At 42.0% G+C, this 23,020-nt stretch overlaps 1 protein-coding gene across 5 annotated transcripts; it reads left to right on the forward strand.

Annotated features, from left to right (window-relative positions):
• Positions 1–2,788: 2,788 nt before the first annotated feature.
• Positions 2,789–20,081, forward strand: LOC109891187 (cyclic AMP-dependent transcription factor ATF-1). 5 transcript variants are annotated; one of them, XM_020483538.2, is made up of 8 exons: positions 2,794–2,945; positions 4,548–4,581; positions 8,201–8,299; positions 11,381–11,478; positions 11,867–12,006; positions 18,302–18,481; positions 18,675–18,819; positions 19,240–20,081. In XM_020483538.2, the coding sequence occupies exons 2-8, from the start codon at positions 4,564–4,566 to the stop codon at positions 19,382–19,384; spliced, it is 825 nt and encodes a 274-aa protein (XP_020339127.1). In that variant the 5' UTR covers positions 2,794–2,945; positions 4,548–4,563; the 3' UTR covers positions 19,385–20,081. The 5 variants fall into 5 exon arrangements, with proteins under 5 accessions (XP_020339129.1, XP_020339127.1, XP_031681108.1 ...); XM_020483537.2 differs by having other exon boundaries at positions 2,800–2,945; positions 8,201–8,314; XM_020483540.2 differs by lacking the exon at positions 4,548–4,581 and having other exon boundaries at positions 2,789–2,945; positions 8,201–8,314.
• The last annotated feature ends 2,939 nt before the right edge of the window (positions 20,082–23,020 follow it).

A 23,020-nucleotide genomic window follows, 5' to 3' on the forward strand; every position in this document is an offset into this window, starting at 1 on the left:
TCCCCCTTGTGCTGTTCAATTACAATGTTTAGAGAGATGAGATGGTTGCCATATGATTTGAACCTATCCATGCAGAAAAAACAAAACCAGTGACAAGTTATAGTGCCATATCCTGCCTTTAAATGTACGTTAAAAGTTCACCGTTGAATGTCTGCATGACTCTGAGACCAAGCAACATTAGGCATCAGATTCAAGCGAAGTTAGGCATCAGATTTTTGGGAGACATTTAAAAGAATAATAGTTGGCTACTCTGACAACAGGGAAGGAATGACTAGGTGGTCCCCCCGGTGCAGTCTGTGAATAATACTCCCCATGTTTTGGATGTTTTTCCCAGGACTTGCTTGTCATTACTGCTAAGACTGCAAACATTAAGAAGAGTAAAAGGGGAGTTACTCAGTGCTGCAATCCATCTATGACAGGGAGGTCAATAAGGGCTTCCTCTTCTCTCTGCTCCTGCTCTCTCCAAAATAGTTTTTTAACACTATGCAATCAATGGCCGTGCAGTTTAACCCCAATTCTTACACAGGCTGGGGGAAATGTATTTTGTAATAAATATACAAAGAACGAGGTCTTAAGTTTGACTAGTGATATTGTACATATAGCACTACACACATCTCTTTATCCGAGTTAAATCAATATTTTGTGTATGCACTCCTGGTATGCTGTGTATATACATTATTTGGTTAATAATAGTAAAACAAAATGTCAATTAAAAACAGGTATGTGATGGGGATGATCCAATCATGATTTTGTTGTGGTCTGGGGTAATTTAGCTCATGATATATTTTAGAAATAAAGACTTGCTGATATTGTATTATATTACCCTTTCCCCATTATTTTCACTCGTTTAGATTTGGCAGCAAATAATGATTTCTAGTGAATGTTTGGTTCATTGTTCAAGGACATTACTCATGGTTATGGGTGGGTGACCAGATTTGTTAAAGGTTCTGTCTAACATTTTGTTGATAATTTCAACTATTGAAATAATATTATACCCATTGGGTTTTGAAGAATACAACTAAGAAATACATAAAATAGCTTAGTACTACTCTTACCTTATCATAGCCAGTGTTTGACTTTGACTGAAATAGGTGCCTGCACTCATTTTTGTATTTGGGTGCTGGAATTGCATTATTTTTCAGCAGATTTTCTATTAGAAGTTCCGGAACTCATATATATATATATATAACATTTTGTGGCTGAAGTAGCCGAATCCATTAATTTGAAGGGGCGTCCACATACTTCTGTATATATATACAGAAGTATGTGGACGCCCCTTCAAATTAATGGATTCGGCTACTTCAGCCACACTCGTCGCTGACAAATGTATGCCATGCACAATGCCATGCAATCTCCATAGACAAACATTGCCAGTAGAGTGGTCTTCACTGAAGAGCACAGTGACCTTCAACATGGCACCGTCATAGGAATGTAAGGCCACCTTTCCAACAAGTCATCCGCCAATCAAATCTGGGTTTGGCGGATGACAGGAGAATGCTACCTGCTACCAAGCGTAGTGCCAACTGTAAAGTTTGGTGGAGGAGGAATCTGGGGCTGTTTTTCATAGTTATTTTTGCCCAGGCTGCAAATGGCTATATTAGTCCACTAATACTAAAGGCCCAGTGCCCCCAATTTTCTTTAAAGATTTTTCAGGGTGTGCTGGAGCACCCCTACATCCGTTTGGCTCCTAGAGTAAACGGTAAACTGTTTCTGTTGCAAAACGTTTTGCAATAGAATCCGACTAATGAATACACCCCTGGCTAGGTAGCCCTTGGGAGAATCTCAATTGCATACTCCTCGTGTCCTCTCTCCTTGCCTCCTCCTCAAAATCCATTGGATGAGAAAGCCAGAGGTCCCGCCCCTTTGACCTTCTCTTCCAATGGGTTTTGAGAATGAGGAGATGAGCGCGGACACGAGGAGTATGCAATTCAGATTCTCCCCTTGTTTCATTACACTTTAATCATTTTTAATATCATACACAAAACACTAGTCATACAGGAGGTATACTAGTCTAGTCACTAGTCATATAGGAGGTATACAAACAAACAACATATGCTAGGGGGTACAAATAATTACAGGTTATGGAAAGGCCTTAAAAGACAGACCTATTGACTGTTTTTACAGCTTTCATATTCAAAAAATGTAGAATGATCTTAATTTACTGCTCAAACTCCTTATAGAAAACAAGTGTTTTTTATTAGTGAATTTACATTTATGAATATACAATTTGTCCATTAAAATAGTTTTTTGTTAACCTTATTATAGTTAAGGACACCGAGCAGCACATTCTCCCATAATAAACAAGTAATCAAAAATATTATCAATTTTAAATCTACAAATATCTTGCTATCATTTCTTTACATGTAGACAATGTCAAAATAAATGCAAAACTGTTTCTGGACGCTCATCACAAAAAGTACAGTTAGTGTTAATGTCTTTTTTGAGTTTCTCCAGGTAACGATTCGTAGGGTAATATTTATGGCTTTGACCTTTCACTACACTTTTTAAAAATACATTTTTTAACAAGATCAGCTTTAAAACCATAGCTTTCTGATTAATTTATCTCATGAGATACAGTTGTTTGCATCATCTCGTATTGCTTCTTTAATTTTTTTGCGTTAAAATAATCTTTATTTCATATTCAATGGGCTATATTTTAAACAGAGGATTAACGTCAATACATTACATCACGTTTATATTTTACACTTTCCATGCTCTGGCACGACTGTTTCCACCAATCACAGCACCCAAAGGAATCAATAACGTCATATGTGTATCCTGGGGCCTCCTTCCTTTCAAAAAAATAAAACGATTAAAAAAATTATGGTGTCGCACCGCCCTTTTATTTAGCAATTAGCCAGCAACTACCCCCCCCCCCCCGGTTATTTTATACTAGCTTTTGCGATAATCGACGCCATTGCTGAGGCCCACGAAGGATTTGAAAGGTAATGAGGCTTCTCAATGACTTGACCGCCTGCATATATATTAGCTATGTACTCAGCTTTAAATTGAGCAATGGTTTGCTTTGTTGCTAATAATTTAATGGCGGCCCCTTTCAGTCTCCTCGTCGTTGTGGAAGGGAAGGTGGCGGTATTGCTGACGTCTATTGACGCGGGTACTTGCGTGCCAGTGACTCGGTATTACACAAATTCGCTCATTGTCCAAAAGCAAATACAGTGCGCGTCAGCTAGCTACAAGGCATATGAGACCTGGAGAAATGTTAAGAATATAATCTGGTTTATTCACCAACGGCAATGTTTAGCAAGCCTTGCTGACTGACACGTTACCCGGCCTAATTTGACAAATTGGCTAACTAGCAATCGTTAATGTTTGCTAGCGAACGTATTCAAATTAGAGGATACTGTCTAACTTGTCCTTAGCCAACGCTGCAGTTAAGCAGTTTGCTAACTAGGTAACGTTACCGGAACTAGCTATGTTTAGCTACTTATCCAACATTGCCACAGTTAGTCTTTAGGTTTAGTGCTGTCAGCAACTTAGCTAGCTAGCTAGTTAGTAACGTTACTGAATTTCAAATCAAAGTGTATTAGTCACATGCGCCGAATACAACCGGTGTAACCCTTACAATAAAAACGCTTACTTACTAGCCCCTAACCAACAATGCAGTAAAAAAAAAAAATACGGAAAAAAAGTAGCAAGTAATTAAACAGCAGCAGTAAAATAATAATAGCGAGACTATATACAGGGGTGTACCGGTTAGTGATGCACCGATATGACATTTTTGACCAATCGAAAAACTATATATTAACATTTGTTTGTGACTTTTAAGCATTCTAGTACAGTTAAATAGTTAACACACACGGACGCAGCGGTCTAAGGCACTGCATCTCAGTGCAAGATTCGAATCCAGGCTGTATCACATTTGTCAGTGATTGGGAGTCCCATTGGGCTGTGCACAATTGGCCCAACGTTGTCCGGGTTTGGCCGTCATTGTAAATAAGAATTTGTTCTTAACCGACTTGCCTCCTTAAATCAAGGTTACACACACACACTGACCAAAAATGTATTTTGTTGGCATTTACGTATGTCCCCATTACCAGTAAAACATAATCCAACCTCATTTATTTCACTTACTTGCTGTGCTGTTCCGTAAATGTTTTCAGTCGTTTCATTCTCAATCCGAATTTCTCTATGAATGCCGTTTGGGTCTTTGTGTGTCAAAAAACATACATGTCAAATAACACTATTTGATGTGTCATATAAGCTTGTTGACCAATCAGGACCAGAATATGACTGCACATCACATAATTTAACGTGTTAATGATTTTTTTTTAACGTAGTTATTACTAGAGGTCGACCGATTAATCGGAATGTCCGATTATTATTTTTTACACCTTTATTTAACTAGGTAAGTCTTTTAAGAACACATTCTTATTTTCAATGACAACCCACCATTCCTAGGCTAACTGCCTTGTTCAGGGGCAGAAAACTGATTTGTACCTTGTCAGCTCAGGGGTTCAATCTTGCAACCATACAGTTAACTAGTCCAACGCTCTAACCACATGCCTCTCATTCCACTCCACGAGGAGCCTGCCTGCTACGCAAATGCAGCACAAAGCCAGGGTAAGTTGCTAGCTAGCATTAAACTTATCTTATAAAAAAACAATCAATCATAAACACTAGTTAACGACACATGGTTGATGATATTACTAGGTTATCTAGGGTGTCCTGCGTTGCATATACAGTGGGGCAAAAAAGTATGTAGTCAGCCACCAATTGTGCAAGTTCTCCCACTTAAAAAGATGAGAGGCCTGTAATTTTCATCATAGGTACACTTCAACTATGACAGGCAAAATCAGAAGAACATTGTAGGATTTTTAATTTATTTATTTGCAAATTATGTTGGAAAATAAGTATTTGGTCAATAACAAAAGTTTATCTCAATACTTTGTTATATACCCTTTGTTGGCAATGACAGAGGTCAAACTTTTTCTGTAAGTCTTCACAAGGTTTTCACACACTGTTGCTGGTATTTTGGCCCATTCCTCCATGCAAATCTCCTCTAGAGCAGTGATGTTTTGGGGCTGTTGCTGGGCAACACGGACTTTCAACTCCTTCCAAATATTTTCTATGGGGTTGAGATCTGGAGACTGGCTAGGCCACTCCTGGACCTTGAAATGCTTCTTACGAAGCCGCTCCTTCGTTGCCCGGGCGGTGTGTTTGGGATCATTGTCATGCTGAAAGACCCAGCCACGTTTCATCTTCAATGCCCTTGCTGATGGAAGGAGGTTTTCACTCAAAACCTCACGATACGTGGCCCCATTCATTCTTTCCTTTACACGGATCAGTCGTCCTGGTCCCTTTGCAGAAAAACAGCCCCAAAGCATGATGTTTCCACCCCCATGCTTCACAATAGGTATGGTGTTCTTTGGATGCAACTCAGCATTCTTTGTCCTCCAAACACAACGAGTTGAGTTTTACCCAAAAGTTATATTTTGGTTTCATCTGACCATATGACATTCTCACAATCTTCTTCTGGATCATCCAAATGCTCTCTAGCAAACTTCAGACGGGCCTGGACATGTACTGTCTTAAGCAGGGGGACACGTCTGGCACTGCAGGATTTGAGTCCCTGGCGGCGTAGTGTGTTACTGATGGTAGGCTTTGTTACTTTGGTCCCAGCTCTCTGCAGGTCATTCACTAGGTCCCCTTGTGTGGTTCTGTGATCCTTTTGACCCCACGGGGTGAGATCTTGCGTGGAGCGCCAGATCGAGGGAGATTATCAGTGGTCTTGTATGTCTTCCATTTCCTAATAATTGGTCCCACAGTTGATTTCTTCAAACCAAGCTGCTTACCTATTGCAGATTCAGTCTTCCCAGCCTGGTGCAGGTCTACAATTTTGTTTCTGGTGTCCTTTGACAGCTCTTTGGTCTTGGCCATAGTGGAGTTTGGAGTGTGACTGTTTGAGGTTGTGGACAGGTGTCTTTTATACTGATAACAAGTTCAAACAGGTGCCATTAATACAGGTAACGAGTGGAGGACAGAGGAGCCTCTTAAAGAAGAAGTTACAGGTCTGTGAGAGCCAGAAATCTTGCTTGTTTGTAGGTGACCAAATACTTATTTTCCACCATAATTTGCAAATAAATTCATAAAAAATCCTACAATGTGATTTTCTGGATTTTTTTCCCCCATTTTGTCTGTCATAGTTGAAGTGTACCTATGATGAAAATTACAGGCCTCATCTTTTTAAGTGGGAGAACTTGCACAATTGGTGGCTGACTAAATACATTTTTGCCCCACTGTACATACGGTCACTGTGGGGACGATGTCGTCGATGCACTTATTAATGAAGCCGGTGACTGATGTGTTGAAGTCCTCAATGTTATCAAAGGAATCCCTGAAAATATTCCAGTCTGTGCTAGTGAAACAGTCCTGTAGCTTAGCATCTGCTTCATCAGACCACTTCCGTATTGAGCGCGTCACTTGTACTTCCTGTTTGAGTTTTTACTTGTAAGCAGGAGGGTGCAAAAACCTGCACCTTTATTTTCATGACTGATCAAACTTGTTTTCTCATGGCTCTCTTGTCCCTCTGCATAATGAGTGAATCCCTCACATTGGAGATCACGCACCAGTTGCTGTTAACAAAGCGACACACCCCTCCCCCTTTAGTTTTACCCGAGGCTGCCATCCGGCCTTGATGAATAATGGAGAAATCTGCGAGATATACTGTATATTATCCATGTCATTGTTCAGCCAAGACTGCAAAAAACACAGAATATTACAGGTTCCATTGATAGGATGGTCTCAAACGGAGTTCATCCAGTTTGTTCTCCAGTGACTGCACATTCACCACCAGAACAGAGGCCAATAGAACAGAGGGCAATACATAATATCTTTGCCATCATAGGAGATGGCGGAGACATTATATACAAAAATAAAGTTCAGAATAAAAATAAATGGCAGAATTGGTCAGGAGCATGTAAAATGTCCATTATCTACTGAAGTGCCATCTTGGTCACTTTAAATCACAATATCACTTGGCCATCTTGGAATCACAATCAATTCACAGTATCGAATCTGTGTATATATAGAATCACAATACATACCGTATTGGCAGCTAAGTATCATGATAATAATGTATTGTGAGGTCCCTGGCAATTCCCAGCCCTATCTGTTTCAGTCACAGGAGGTTGGTGGTACCTTAACTGGGAAGGAGGGAGGAGGGACTTGTAGTAATAGATGGAGTGTAATTAGTGGAATGGTATCTAACATGGTTTGATGCAATTCCATTCGCTCCATTCCAGCCATTATTATGAGCCGTCCTCCCCTCAGCAGCCTCCACTGGTTTCAGTGTGTATTGATGGATCAGAGACTCTAGATAGACTCAGAGAGAGCAGCAAGACTTCACTCAGACACAGTTAGTGTATCTGCACAGGTGCACGAGTGTGCTTCACGCTGCTACAACGTGAAAGCAACAGAACCAACACAGCAGAGAATTTGAGCCTCGCACTTCAATGCTCTTAGTTCAATCGAGTACAGGCTTAACTGAATGACAGAGACAGAATATGATGAGGAATTTTATTGAATAGTTTGGAGTAGGCCTCGTGTCTGTGGAATGCTCCTCAGATGACAGGTTGCCCTATGCAGCCCCCGGTGGAGGTGGAAGGCTGTTGCTGCGACATGTACGACCGCGTGTTCCAGTTCCCGCTAATATTCAGCAACTTCTCACAGCCATTGAAGAGGAGTGGGACAACATTCCACAGGCCACAATCAACAGCCTGATGCAGCCCAAAGGATATGTGTCACGCTGCATAAGGCAGTCACCAGATATTGACTGGTTTTCTGATCCACGCCCCTCTCTTTTTTTGTATGGTATCTGTGACCAACAGATGCATATCCATAATCCCAGTCATGTGAAATCCATAGATTAGGGCCTAATTAATTTTTCATTTGACTGATTTCCTTACATTAACTGTTACTAAGTAAAATATTTGGAATTGTTTTGTTCAGAATATTACAAATTGATGGTCCTTGAAAATAGAAAGTGACGATCCAGTCAGACCAGCATAATGAATGAACTGTAACTACATTTGTTTAGGAAGTGTGTACCCACTACTGTTAACTTTGCATCTACGTCATCTCACTGAGTGTACTTTTAACAGGACATGAAACAAAATCCACAGGACAGTACAGGATGGAATATTCACTCCTGTCACCCTCTAATCTGACTGTGTGTTTGCAGATGTCTCTGGGGGGCTCTCCTGTGACGGTGGTCCAGCTCCCTGGGGGTCATTTCCAGGTGCAGGGGGTGATCCAGTCGTCGGTCATCCAGTCCCCACAGGTGCAGACTGTTCAGGTTAGCCAGGCCTGAGTTTTTCAAAGATTTAAAAGAAAAGGAAAGTAGACGATGAATGTAGGGTGTTCCAGCAAGAGTGGACATCGAAATATTTCTTTATTGAGGTATCGGGGAAAGCTGTGTGCTTAGTGTGCAAAGAGAGCATCTCTGTCTTGAGGACTACAACTTGTCCCGACACTTCCAGGCGAAGCATGCAGGGAAATATAGGAATATGTCTTCTGAGCAGACGGAAAGTGCATCAAAAGCATTGCATTCTCAGAGGACTTTTCACAAAACTGCATTCAGCAAATGACGGAATTGCGAGAGGTAGCTGTGTACTCTCCCACAAAATTGCTAAACATAGCAAGCCATTCGCTGAGGGCGAATTCATTTAAATAATGTTTTTAATTGACTCTGCAGCAATACTTTGCCCCAACAAGAAAGAGCTGTTTGAAAATGTTTCCCTGTAAAGACGAACAGTGACACGGCGTGTTGAGGACATCGCAGAGAATATGGAACAACAGTTGAAAGACAAGGTAAAGGATTTCACCTATTTCTCCTTGGTCCTGGATGAGAGCAGTGATGCACGTGACACAGAGCAGTTGTTGATATTCTTACGAGGCATAACCCCAGACTTTGAAATTACAGAGGAGCTTGCTTCAGTGCAGTCAATGAAGAGCACAACCACAATATTTATTGGAGGAGGTTAATAAGTGTGTGGCAAAGCTGGGACTGAGTTTTGAAAAGTTCTCCAGTGTGACCACAGATGGGTGCCCAAACATGACAGGAAAAAAACATTGGCCTTTTGAAAAGGATACAAGATCAAGTAGCTGAGCTGAACCCAGATCATACATTTTTTTCCCAGCATTGCATTATTCATCAGGAGGTGCTCTGTAAATGTGTTCTGAAAATGAGCCATGTTGTGGATACAGTCACTAAAGTGGTAAACTTCATAAACTGCCTGTGGTTTAAAGATGTTGCTCTTATCTCACTGTTGGAAGAGATTGGGTCGTGCAGATCTCCCCTGCCACACAAATGTGAGATGGAAGTTTGGGGAAGGTGATTAAAAGGGTGTGGGACCTGAAGTCGGAGATTGCTGAGTTTTTGCAAATGAAAGGAAAATATGTGGATTTCCCTCAACTGCAAGATAAAGAATTGTTGGCTGATTTTGCCTTCACCGTGGACATCATGGCCCTCATGAATGAACTGGATTCCAAACTACAAGGAAAGGGCCTTTTTGCACATCAGGTGTACAGCCTTGTCAAAGCCTTCAAGGGAAAATTACTCCTCCTGATCCGCCAAGTAGAAACCAACAATCTCACCCACCTTCCGACACTTCTACTGTGTTCCCTATCAGATGACCAGTGGGAGAAGTATACATCGCTGCTGCGTGCTTTGAACAGTGAGTTCTCGTTGTTTTGAGGATTTCAAAGGGTTGGAAAATGACATACTGTTGGTTTCCTCTCCTTTCACCTTCAATGTGGATAACGCTCTCACTGAACTGCAACTTGAGCATATCGATCTTCGGTCTGATGCAGTGATTGTTTTGAATAGTTCTCCAATGTCACTGACAAGGTTCTATGCATATCTCGATGAACAAAACTTTCCAAAGATTAGGAGTCATGTTCAGAAGATGTTTGGGTCAACCTATGTATGTGAACAGACATTTTCAGTGATGAAATATAACAAGTCAAGGCACAGATCATCTCTTACTGACTCTCACCTCTCAGCAATCCTGAGCATAGCGACGTCAGAAACTATACCTGACTTCACTGCTCTAGTCAATACCCATCAGAGACTTCACTCCTCACACTGATTGAGAAGTTTAAATGTAATGTTGAGCTCTCCCTCTTTCTTGTATTTTTGTGCATACCCTTTAACAAGAGTTCTGTCCGTGGTGCTGAATGCACAGTGTACTTTTCCCTCCGTGTAGTTCATTGAATGTTTAATAATGAAAATATCTACCAAAAGGAGAACATGGATGTGGTTTATTTCTGTGCATGTTAAAAAAGAAAAGTAAGCAGCATATCTGGATGGGATTTATAGTAGATATCTGTCAACAGTCATACACATGATGTATCATCCTATAATATGATGCTGGCCCGCGATGGCAAAATGATATTCTAATGTGGTCCTCCATGGAAAATAATTGCCCAGGCCTGAGGTTATTTTATTTTATTTAAAAAAAAAAATATATATATATATATATATATATATATATATATATATATATATATTTCACCTTTATTTAACCAGGTAAGCTAGTTGAGACCAAGTTTTCATTTACAACTGCGACCTGGCCAAGATAAAGCATAGCAGTGCGATTTTAAAAACAACACCGAGTTACACATAAACAAACGTACAGTCAATAACACAATAGAAAAATCTATGTACAGTGTGTGCAAATGTAGAAGAGTATGGAGGTAAGGCAATAAGTAGGCCATAGAGGTGAAATAATTACAATTTAGCATTAACACTGGCGTGATAGATGTGCAGATGATGATGTGCAAGTAGAGATACTGGGATGCAAAAGAGCAAGAAGATAAGTAACAATATGGGGATGAGGTAGTTGGGTGTGCTATTTACATTTTGGCTGCGTACAGTGATCGGTAAGCTGCTCTAACTTTCAGCTGTCAGAGAGGGAGATATAAGACTCGTTCCAGTCATTGGCAGCAGAGAACTGGAAGGAAAGGCAAGAGGACCTCCTCAACAACCAGGAACTAGGCCTGGGCCCATGTTCACAAACATCTCAGAGTAGGAATGCAAATCAAGGATCAGTTTTGGCTTTGAGATCAAAATGAATAAGATTACATGGATAGGGGGACCCTGATCCTAGATCAGCACCATCTTTGAGATGCCTAATGAATACTGGTCATGGACTACAGTGCCTCTGGATGACAGTGAGGTGTCCCCTGTTCTTCTAGCATAACTTAAATCTGTTAGCCTTTGTCCTACTGTATTACTATTGTAAATGTGTGATTGATGTGAGGGTATCTCTATCTTGTGCCCCCACATTCTGATCTTAGGTATTAAGTAAACATGGTAGATGAGTAACCCATCATGTCCTGGCACATCTCTCCTCCACAGGGCCAGGGCTCAGACAGTGACGACTCCCAGGACTCCTCAGACAGTGGAGCCTCCGCCCAGAAGACCAGAGAGATACTGGCCAGACGGCCCTCCTATAGGTAGCTGCCACCGCACTGTTGTCCAAAACAAAACACCATCTTAAGTTTCCCATTTGTAATAGTGAAAAGAAGTGTGTGCAGACTGCAAAGGTCACTGCTGAACTGGGATGTTAAATAGTATCTATGATGATGTTCAAAAACAGTCAATCTCAATGTATAAGTAGTGAACTGAAATCCAACAATGATACTACATTGAGGTTACCTTTTGGATGTTTACTAGTGAGCTACCTATTCTCCATAAAATGTTCCAATCTCATTTGTTTGATTCTGTAGCATAGTGTTTTTTGTTCATTACCACCAAAACAACAAACATATAATAGAATTACCAATCTTTATGGTAATATTTGAATGGATGAGTAATCTCCTGCTTCTTCCCGGTGGTCTGTAGAAAGATCCTCAATGAGCTGTCTGCTGAGGAGGTGGCGTCACGGAACGAGGGAGAGGATGACAACCCTGCTTCCTCTGGCATGACCACAGTGACAGTGCCCAACACCCAGACAATCTACCAGACCAGCAGCGGCCAGTACAGTAAGGGTTGCCCTACTACATAGTCTTACCAATTCCCCACTGTCATCATAAATAGATTCTACATTTTGATATTGTTAGAATTGGAGGCACTTGCTAAGTAATGGATCATCAATGATGGGCTTCTGCAGTTTTGTGACAATATACACCACCGCAGGGGACAGGTAGTGCCAAATGGCTCATTATGTGATTTCCCAAGGCAACAGCAAGGCCACACACAGTTGACACACATTGAGTATGCTTTATGTCAATGGATGAAATCCTCTGTTTAATGACAAATGTAACTAAATGTCATGTAAAATGTGATCTACATGTATTTTATTTAACTAGGCAAGTCAACAATTTCTTATTTACAATGGCGGCCTAAAGTAATTATAATGAGGGCCATAAAAAATAACTAGTAATGCTGCATACTCCAAGAAAGGTTCAAATCTCACCATTCTGATAAAAAATAGTTATAAATTGCTGAGGTGTAGTCACTTTTGGACACAAGCTCAAGTACACACTACAAATATGATAAACCTTTGAAATATTTTGATTTCCTATTCAACAAAAATGTAAGGCTTGATTACTTATATGCTCTCTAAATATAGAATAATCAAATTATAAAACGACTAAGATGTCACCCTCTGTATTACTGTAAAATACATATTTGTATGTTTAGGGTTAGAGAAAATTTGCATATTTTAGCTTGGCTTCCTAAACTCACCTTTCATCTACCGTTCAAAAGTTTGGGGTCACTTAGAAATGTCCTTGTTTTTGAAAGAAAAGCACATTTTGTCCATTAAAATTACATTCTTAATGTTGTAAATGACTTGTAGCTGGAAACGGCAGATTTTTATGGAATATCTATATAGGCGTACGGAGGCCCATTATCAGCAAACATCACTCCTGTGTTCCAATGGCACGTTGTGTTAGATAATCCAAGTTTAGAATTTTAAAAGGCTAATTGATCATTAGAAAAACCCTTTTGCAATTATGTTAGCACAGCTGAAAACCATCGTTCTGATTAACGAAGCAATAAAACTGGTCTTCTTTAGACTAGCTGAGTATCTGGAGCATCAGCATTTGTGGGTTTGATTTACAGGCTCAAAATGACAAGAAACAAAACTTTCTTCTGAAACTCGTCAGTCTATTCTTGTTCTGAGAAATGAAGGCTATTCCATGTGAAAAATTGCCAAGAAACTAACGATCGTACAACGCTGTGTACTACTCCCTCCACAGAACAGCGTAAACTGGCTCAAACCAGAATAGAAAGAGGAGTGGGAGGCCCTGGTGCACAACTGAGCAAGAGGACAAGTACATTAGTATGTCTACTTTGAGAAACAGACGCCTCACAAGTCCTCAACTGGCAGCTTCATTAAATAGTACCCGCAAAACACCAGTCTCAACGTCAACAGTGACGAGGCGACTCTGGGATGTTGGCCTTCTAGGCAGTGTTCCTCTGTCCACTGTCTGTTCTTTTGCCAATCTTAATCTTTTATTTTTATTGGCCAGTCTTAGATATGGCTTTTTCTTTGCAACTCTACCTAGAAGGCCAGCATCCTGGAATCGCCTCGTCACTTGATGTCTACACTGTACAATGTCTACACTGTATTTCTGATCAATTTGATGTTATTTTAATGGGCAAAAAATGTTAGGACATTTCTAAGTGACCCCAGACTTTTGAACAGTAGTGTATATTTTTTATTTAACTAGGCATGTCAGTTAAGAACAAATTCTTATTTACAATGACGACCTACCCTGTCCAGACCCGGACGACGCTGGGCCAATTGTGCGCCGCCCTATGGGACTCTCAATCAAATCAAATTAATTTATAAAGCCCTTCTTACATCAGCTGATATGTCAAATTGCTGTACAGAAACCCAGCCTAAAACCCCAAACGGCAAGCAATGTAGAAGCACGGTGGCTAGGAAAAACTCCCTAGAAAGGCCAAAACCTAGGAAGAAACCTAGAGAGGAACCAGGCTATGAGGGGTGGCCAGTCCTCTTCTGGATGTGCCGGGTGGAGATTATAACAGAACATGGCCAAGATGTTCAAATGTTCATAGATGACCAGCAGGGTCAAAATAATAATCACAGTGGTTGTTGAGGGTCAGCACCTGTTCCACCAGGAGTAAATGTCAGTTGGCTTTTCATAGCCGATCATTCAGAGTATCTCTACCGCTCCTGCTGTCTCAAGAGAGTTGGAAACAGCAGGTCTGGTACAGGTAGCACGTCTTGTGAACAGGTCAGGGTTCCATAGCCGCAGGCAGAACAGTTGAAACTGGAGCAGCAGCACGGCCAGGTGGACTGGGGACAGCAAGGAGTTATCAGGCCAGGTAGTCCTGAGGCAGGGTCCTAGGGCTCAGGTCCTCTGAGAGAAAGAGAGAGAGAGCGCACTTAAATTCACACTAGTCACTGGATAAGACAGGAGAAATACTCTATATATAACAGACTGGCCCGAGCCCCCCGACACGAACTGAGTTGAGACAGGAGGGGTCGGGAGACACTGTGGCCCCATTCGACGATACCCCCGGACAGGGCCAAACAGGCTTGATATAACCCCACACACTTTGCCAAAGCACAGCCCCCACACCACTAGAGGGATATCTTCAACCACCAACTTACCAGATCATGTCAGTGACTCAACCCACTCAAGTGACGCACCTCTCCTAGGGACGGCATGGAAGAGCTTCAGTAAGCCAGTGACTCAGCCCCTATAATAGGGTTAGAGGCAGAGAATCCCAGTGGAGAGAGGGGAACCGGCCAGGCACAGACAGCAAGGGCGGTTCATTGCGCCAGTGCCTTTCCGTTCACCTTCACACTCCTGGGCCAGACTACACTCAATCATAGGATCTACTGAAGAGATGAGTCTTCAATAAAGACTTAAAGGTTGAGACCGAGTCTGCATCTCTCACATGGGTAGGCAGACCATTCCATACAAATGGAGCTCTATAGGAGAAAGCCCTGCCTCCAGCTGTTTGCTTAGAAATTATAGGGACAGTTAGGAGGCCTGCGTCTTGTGACAGTAGTGTACATGTAGGTATGTACGTCAGGACCAAATCAGAAAGATACAGTGCCTTCCGAAATTATTCGGCCCCCTTGAACTTTGCGACCTTTTGCCACATTTCAGGCTTCAAGCATAAAGATATAAAACTGTATTTTTTTGTGAAGAATCAACAACAAGTGGGACACAATCATGAAGTGGAACGACATTTATTGGATATTTCAAACTTTTTTAACAAATTAAAAACTGAAAAATTGGGCGTGCAAAATGATTCAGCCCCCTTAAGTTAATACTTTGTAGCGCCACCTTTTGCTGCGATTACAGCTGTAAGTCGCTTGGGGTATGTCTCTATCAGTTTTGCACATCACATTTTGCACACCCATTCCTCCTTGCAAAACAGCTCGAGCTCAGTGAGGTTGGATGGAGAGCATTTGTGAACAGCAGTTTTCAGTTCTTTCCACAGATTCTCGATTGGATTCAGGTCTGGACTTTGACTTGGCCATTCTAACACCTGGATATGTTTATTCATTGTAGATGTAGCTTTATGTTTTGGATCATTGTCTTGTTGGAAGACAAATCTCCGTCCCAGTCTCAGGTCTTTTGCAGACTCCATCAGGTTTTCTTCCAGAATGGTCCTGTATTTGGCTCCATCCATCTTCCCATCAATTTTAACCATCTTCCCTGTCCCTGCTGAAGAAAAGCAGGCCCAAACCATGATGCTGCCACCACCATGTTTGACAGTGGGGATGGTGTGTTCAGGGTGTTGCTTTTACGCCAATCATAACGTTTTGCATTGTTGCCAAAAAGTTCAATTTTGGTTTCATCTGACCAGAGCACCTTCTTCCACATGTTTGGTGTGTCTCCCAGGTGGCCTGTGGCAAACTTTAAACAACACTTTTTATGGATATCTTTAAGAAATGGCTTTCTTCTTGCCACTCTTCCATAAAGGCCAGATTTGTGCAATATATGACTGATTGTTGTCCTATGGACAGAGTCTCCCACCTCAGCTGTAGATCTCTGCAGTTCATCCAGAGTGATCATGGGCCTCTTGGCTGCATCTCTGATCAGTCTTCTCCTTGTATGAGCTGAAAGTTTAGAGGGACGGCCAGGTCTTGGTAGATTTGCAGTGGTCTGATACTCCTTCCATTTCAATATTATCGCTTGCACAGTGCTCCTTGGGATGTTTAAAGCTTGGGAAATCTTTTTGTATCCAAATCCGGCTTCAAACTTCTTCACAACAGTATCTCGGACCTGCCTGGTGTGTTCCTTGTTCTTCATGATGCTCTCTGCGCTTTTAACGGACCTCTGAGACTATCACAGTGCAGGTGCATTTATACGGAGACTTGATTACACACAGGTGGATTGTATTTATCATCATTAATCATTTAGGTCAACATTGGATCATTCAGAGATCCTCACTGAACTTCTGGAGAGAGTTTGCTGCAGTGAAAGTAAAGGGGCTGAATAATTTTTTACGCCCAATTTTTCAGTTTTTGATTTGTTAAAAAAGTTTGAAATATCCAATAAATGTCCTTCCACTTCATGATTGTGTCCCACTTGTTGTTGATTCTTCACCAAAAAATACAGTTTTATATCTTTGTTTGAAGCCTGAAATGTGGCAAAAGGTCGCAAAGTTCAAGGGGGCCGAATACTTTCGCAAGGCACTGTAGGTAGGAGGATGCCCATGTAATGCTTTGTAGGTTAGGAGTAAAACCTTGAAATCAGCCCTTGAGAGGCTAGCACTGGAGTAATATGATCAAATGTTTTGCTTCTATTCAAGATTCTAGCAGCCGTGTTTAGCACCAACTGAAGTTTATTTAGTGCTTTTTCCGGGTAGCCGGAAAGTAGAGCATTGCAGTAGTCTAACCTAGAAGTAACAAAAGCGTGGATTCATTTTTCTGCATAATTTTTGGACAGAAAGTTTCTGATTTTTGCAATGTTACGTAGATGGAAAAAAGCTGTTCTTGAAACAGTCTTGATATGTTCGTTGAAAGAGAGATCAGGGTCCAGAGTAACGCCAAGGTCCTTCACAGATTTATTTGAGACGACTGTACAGCCAAGATTAATTGCCAGATTCAACAGAAGATCTTTGTTTCTTGGGACCTTTGAACAAGCATCTCTGTTTTCTCAGAGTTTAAAAGTAGAACATTTGCAGCCATCCACTTCCTTATGTCTGAAACACAGGCTTCCAGCGAGGGCAATTTTGGGGCTTCACCATGTTTTATCGAAATGTACAGCTGTGTGTCATCCGCATAGCAGTGAAAGTTAACATTATGTTTCCAAATGACATCATCAAGAAGTAAAATGTATAGTGAAAACAAAAGTGGTCCTAAAACGGAACCTTGAGGAACACCAAAATGTACAGTTGATTTGGACAAACCATCCACAGGGACAAACTGATATCTTTCTGACAGATAAGATCTAAACCAGGCTAGAACTTGTCCGTGTAGACCAATTTGGGTTTCCAATCGCTCCAAAAGATTGTGGTTATCGATGGTATCAAAAGCAGCACTAAAGGTCTAGGAGCACGAGGACAGATGCAGAGCCTCGGTCTGACGCCATTAAAACCAGACTTAAGCGGTTCGTATACATGTTTGTTTTCAGGAAGGCAGTGATATGTGGCGCAAAACAAAAGCTTTTTCCAGAAAAAAATTCAATCATGGCCGGATGTGATACAACCAGGAACTGTAGTGACGCCTCTTGCACTGAGATGCAGCGCCTTAGACCGCTATGCCACTCGGGAGCCCCCATTTATAACTTTTGTCTGTCTGAGTGTTTTTTTTTGTTTAAAATCTATAAATTATTTTTGATTACTTTGATAAAGTTTGCAATAAATAGATCTCTGAATGTGACAAAACCACTCTCCCCTGCTGCACAACAATGTAAGGATTGCAGGCATGTGCTTTGTTTGTGGCTATGATGTAGGGTTCAGCCAGGACTTGGAGAGTCACCACAGCTTAATTTGTGTCAGACTTCACGACCTAGTCACACAGGCGGAAGAGAAGCGCCTGTGTCTGAGATCCAGGGCTACCGCTCAATGCATGCCATTTCGATCTGCGGTTTCCATGTCACTTCTGTGCAGCATGAGTAGGGAGCTAATACACTTGAATAATGCAACACGGCATGTAGAAATATTGAAACTGTTAATTACTGTTCGCAAACAATGTCCATACAGGCTAAAACACTTTACAATGCAACTGGTATCGATTTTCCATATCGGTACCCATCACTAGTAGTTACTATTGACCCTAACTTCCTGTGTGTTTCTGTAGTTACCATCGCCCCTAATTTCCTGTTTGTTTGTCTGTAGTTACCATCGCCCCTAACGGCACCATTCAACTGGCCAACCCGGGGTCAGAGAGCCTTCAGGGCTTACAGACTCTCACCATGACCAACTCAGGCCAACAGCAGGGCACCACCATCCTACATTATGCCCAGACGCCCGACGGACAGCAGCTACTCGTGCCCAGCAACCAGGTGGTCGTACAGAGTGAGTATGGCTTCATGACGCACGGAAAGCTTTGAGACAATACCATAAGGAGAAGTACCCAGTAGTTTTCTCGTTGTCACTGAAGCCTCCCTGAAGGTGTGTAAATATGCTTGCAGACCCCATTGTAATGTGTTGAGATTTATAAAGAGGAGATGCCCTCGTCTATTGTTTTGATTGGCCTCATCCCCCTCAGGTGCAGGAGGAGAGATGCAGACGTACCAGATCCGCACGGCGCCCACAGCGCAACAGACTGTGGTCATGACTTCCCCTGTAGGAATGTCTGAGCAGAAGACTGGCGACCCCACCATGAAGAGAGAGATCCGACTCGCTAAGAACAGGTGTGTGTGGGCATAAGGATGATGATGATGGGTCTGTGTGTGTACGAGAATGTATTGTGGCAGTGCACAGTTGGTCCCTTTGTGTGTGAACGTTAAAATGTAAAAGGATTTAGGTTGTTTCTCTACTTATTATGTACTATAGCTTTGTAAGACTATAAATGGCCAACCACCCAGCTTTGGAGTAGTTAGGTCTATTTCCCTGCTTTTGAGAGGAGTTGGCTACTGTACCTGGAGACTTCCAGCAATTGCGCTAAGCTAACAATTTGCTGACTTCAATTATGTACAAACGGCGGGCAGAGACATAAAAACAGTATCCATAAGCTCATGTGACTCTGGGTAACTAGAACGACGACCTAAACCTAAAACAGTATCCCTTAAATGTAATCCTCTAAAGCAGTTTTCTGTGTTTCTTCCGGGCAGGGAAGCGGCCCGTGAGTGTCGCAGGAAGAAGAAGGAATACGTCAAGTGTCTGGAGAACCGTGTGGCCGTGCTGGAGAACCAGAACAAGACTCTCATTGAGGAACTCAAGACGTTAAAGGACCTGTACCATGTCAAAACAGGATAACCAGGAGGGCAAGAAGAGAAGCCGGCCAGCAAGCAAGACTTTTACCGTCAGCGAGCGGCTTTGTTCTGCCACATGGACAACGCGAGGTTAACCGGGAACACCTTTAATTTCAGACCTGAAATCATCCTCCTCAGTTTGTGTTTTATACTGTTTGTTTTAACAAACACGGTGGCCATGGCAAGTGTTCCATATAAAAGACAATGAAAAGAGTGTGAAAGAGAGGTTGTCTGTTTTTAATCAGAACTCTTTTTATTGAGCTAACAAATTGGATAACTAATGCTTAAATGTTTATTTGTGTATATTTTGTGAGCACATGTGAATTGTGAGCATAATCATTGACAATCAATTTCCAATTGTGTCCCCCTTTACCAGAATCCGCTCCTTTCTTTTCCTTTCTTTATTTTTAGCAGTGGGCTCAATCTGCTGTTTTTAACATCAAACAATTATCAGCTGAATTTGTATTGTTTGATGACCTCATGGTGTGATTCATGTGTCTTATGTGAACCAGCTATTTTCACCCCACCCCCTTTCCCCCATGAGGAAATGTTACAAGTCTCATTCCTTACCCTTTTAAGTGGTATTCGATAAGATTGTCTTAGATTGTGTAAGGCTGAAATAGCTGTTACTATCAGGGAGAACACACAATGTCAGGGTAATATTTATTTAATATTTCTGTAGACGGTGGGGGGGGGGGGGGTGCAAATCAAATGAAAAGAGGGAAAGCAATGTCACTCATTCTGTAAATGGAATTAAATATTTTTCCAAATGTTCTTTTGGCTTACTCTTATGGGCTTGTTTCCTGGACACTGAGCCTAGTCCTGGGTGGGGTGTATTCATTACATCTTGCAACGGAAACTGTTTACCATTTAAGAAACAATCAGTATAATTAATGTTTTGCAATGATAACGAGTGTTTCTATTGGACAAATTCAGGTAGGTCCCTCCACATTTGGTTCCAAGTGAATACACCCCTGGACTAAAAAGGTATGCATTTTATTGCAAAGCCAGTCATAAAGGGATATTTTAGCCAAAAACGTAGTGTCTGAGAAATTAGTCCAGTCGGCCCTTTTAGTGATGAGTGTTTGAGGTTATGGGTATACTACGACCTCCAGTGGTCTCTAGCTAGGTTTCCATCCAATTGGTGACCGACTAAAAGTGGGCAGATATGTAATCTTAATTTAACTAGTCAAGTCAGTTAATAACAAATTCTTATTTACAATTAAGGCCTACCTTGTTCAGGGGCAGAATGACAGATTTGTACCTTGTCAGCTCAACACTCTAACCAGTAGGCTACCTGCCGCCCCAGAGTGCAGGTAGGTTATTCTACATGATGAGATTATGGATAAGAGTAAGAATATTTGTACTCGTCAAAAAGCAGTCGAGCATCACGTCACCAAAATAAGACCCTCGATATTAGAAAGGCACATCAAGATCACTGCACTTTCACCACCTTGCATGGTTTCCCGAGTCATAGTGGGAGGACCATATGCCATATCATTGTGTGACTCCAAGTTTACTTTGATATGATGGTTGTATCAATATTTCTTCTTGGGCCTCTATAACTATATCTATTGTTTTTATTTTTGTTGTTGTTGTGTGATTTGGATTGATCCCCTCTACCACACGGAACCCCACTAATCTACTGACGGAGCGCAGGAGGTGGCTAACAACAGACCTCCATCCTATGCTAGCTTGCTACCGATGCCCTGGCTAGCTGTCTAAATCACCAACCAACCTCTCCACTCACCGGACCCTTTTGATCACTCGACTAAGCATGCCTCTCCTTAATGTCAATATGTCTTGTCCATTTCTGTTCTGGTTAGTGTTTATTGGCTTATTTCACTGTAGAGCCTCTAGTCCTGCTCACTATACCTTATCCAACCTATTAGTTCCACCACCCACACATGCAATGACATCTCCTGGTTTCAACGATGTTTCTAGAGACAATATCTCTCTCTTCATCACTCAATACCTAGGTTTACCTCCACTGTATTCACATCCTACCATACATTTGTCTGTACATTATACCTTGATGCTATTTTATCGCCCCCAGAAACCTCCTTTTACTCTATGTTCCAGACGTTCTAGACGACCAATTCTCATAGCTTTTAGCCGTACCCTTATTCTACTCCTCCTATGTTCCTCTGGCGATGTAGAGGTGAATCCAGGCCCTGCAGTGCCTAGCTCCACTCCTATTCCCCAGGCGCTCTCTTTTGACGACTTCTGTAACCGTAATAGCCTTGGTTTCATGCATGTTAACATTAGAAGCCTCCTCCCTAAGTTTGTTCTATTCACTGCTTTAGCACACTCTGCCAACCCGGATGTTCTAGCTGTGTCTGAATCCTGGCTTAGGAAGACCACCAAAAACTCAGACATTTTAATTCCAAACTACAACATTTTCAGACAAGATAGAACTGCCAAAGGGGGCGGTGTTGCAATCTACTGCAAAGATAGCCTGCAGAGTTCTGTCCTACTATCCAGGTCTGTACCCAAACAATTTGAACTTCTACTTTTAAAAATCCACCTCTCTAAAAACAAGTCTCTCACCGTTGCCGCCTGCTATAGACCACCCTCTGCCCCCAGCTGTGCTCTGGACACCATATGTGAACTGATTGCCCCCCATCTATCTTCAGAGTTCGTGCTGCTAGGCGACCTAAACTGGAACATGCTTAACACCCCAGCCATCCTACAATCTAAACTTGATGCCCTCAATCTCACACAAATAATCAATGAACCTACCAGGTACCTCCCCAAAACCTTAAACACGGGCACCCTCATAGATATCATCCTAACCAACTTCCCCTCTAAATACACCTCTGCTGTCTTCAACCAAGATCTCAGCGATCACTGCCTCATTGCCTGCATCCGTAATGGGTCAGCGGTCAAACGACCTCCACTCATCACTGTAAAACGCTCCCTGAAACACTTCTGCGAGCAGGCCTTTCTAATCGACCTGGCCGGGGTATCCTGGAAGGATATTGATCTCATCCCGTCAGTAGAGGATGCCTGGATATTTTTAAAAAATGCCTTCCTAACCATCTTAAATAAACATGCCCCATTTAAGAAATTTAGAACCAGGAAAAGATATAGCCCTTGGTTCTCCCCAGACCTGACTGCCCTTAACCAACACAAAAACATCCTATGGCGTTCTGCATTAGCATCGAACAGCCCCCGTGATATGCAGCTGTTCAGGGAAGCTAGAAATCATTATACACAGGCAGTTAGAAAAGCCAAGGCTAGCTTTTTCAAGCAGAAATTTGCTTCCTGCAACACTAACTCAAAAAAGTTCTGGGACACTGTAAAGTCCATGGAGAATAAGAACACCTCCTCCCAGCTGCCCACTGCACTGAAGATAGGAAACACTGTCACCACTGATAAATCCACCATAATTGAGAATTTCAATAAGCATTTTTCTACGGCTGGCCATGCTTTCCACCTGGCTACTCCTACCCCGGACAACAGCACTGCACCCCCAACAGCAACTCGCCCAAGCCTTCCCCATTTCTCCTTCTCCCAAATCCATTCAGCTGATGTTCTGAAAGAGCTGCAAAATCTGGACCCCTACAAATCAGCCGGGCTAGACAATCTGGACCCTTTCTTTCTAAAATTATCTGCCGAAATTGTTGCCACCCCTATT

The sequence above is a fragment of the Oncorhynchus kisutch genome, linkage group LG5, assembly GCF_002021735.2.
Source record: "Oncorhynchus kisutch isolate 150728-3 linkage group LG5, Okis_V2, whole genome shotgun sequence".
Lineage (NCBI taxonomy): Eukaryota > Metazoa > Chordata > Actinopteri > Salmoniformes > Salmonidae > Oncorhynchus > Oncorhynchus kisutch.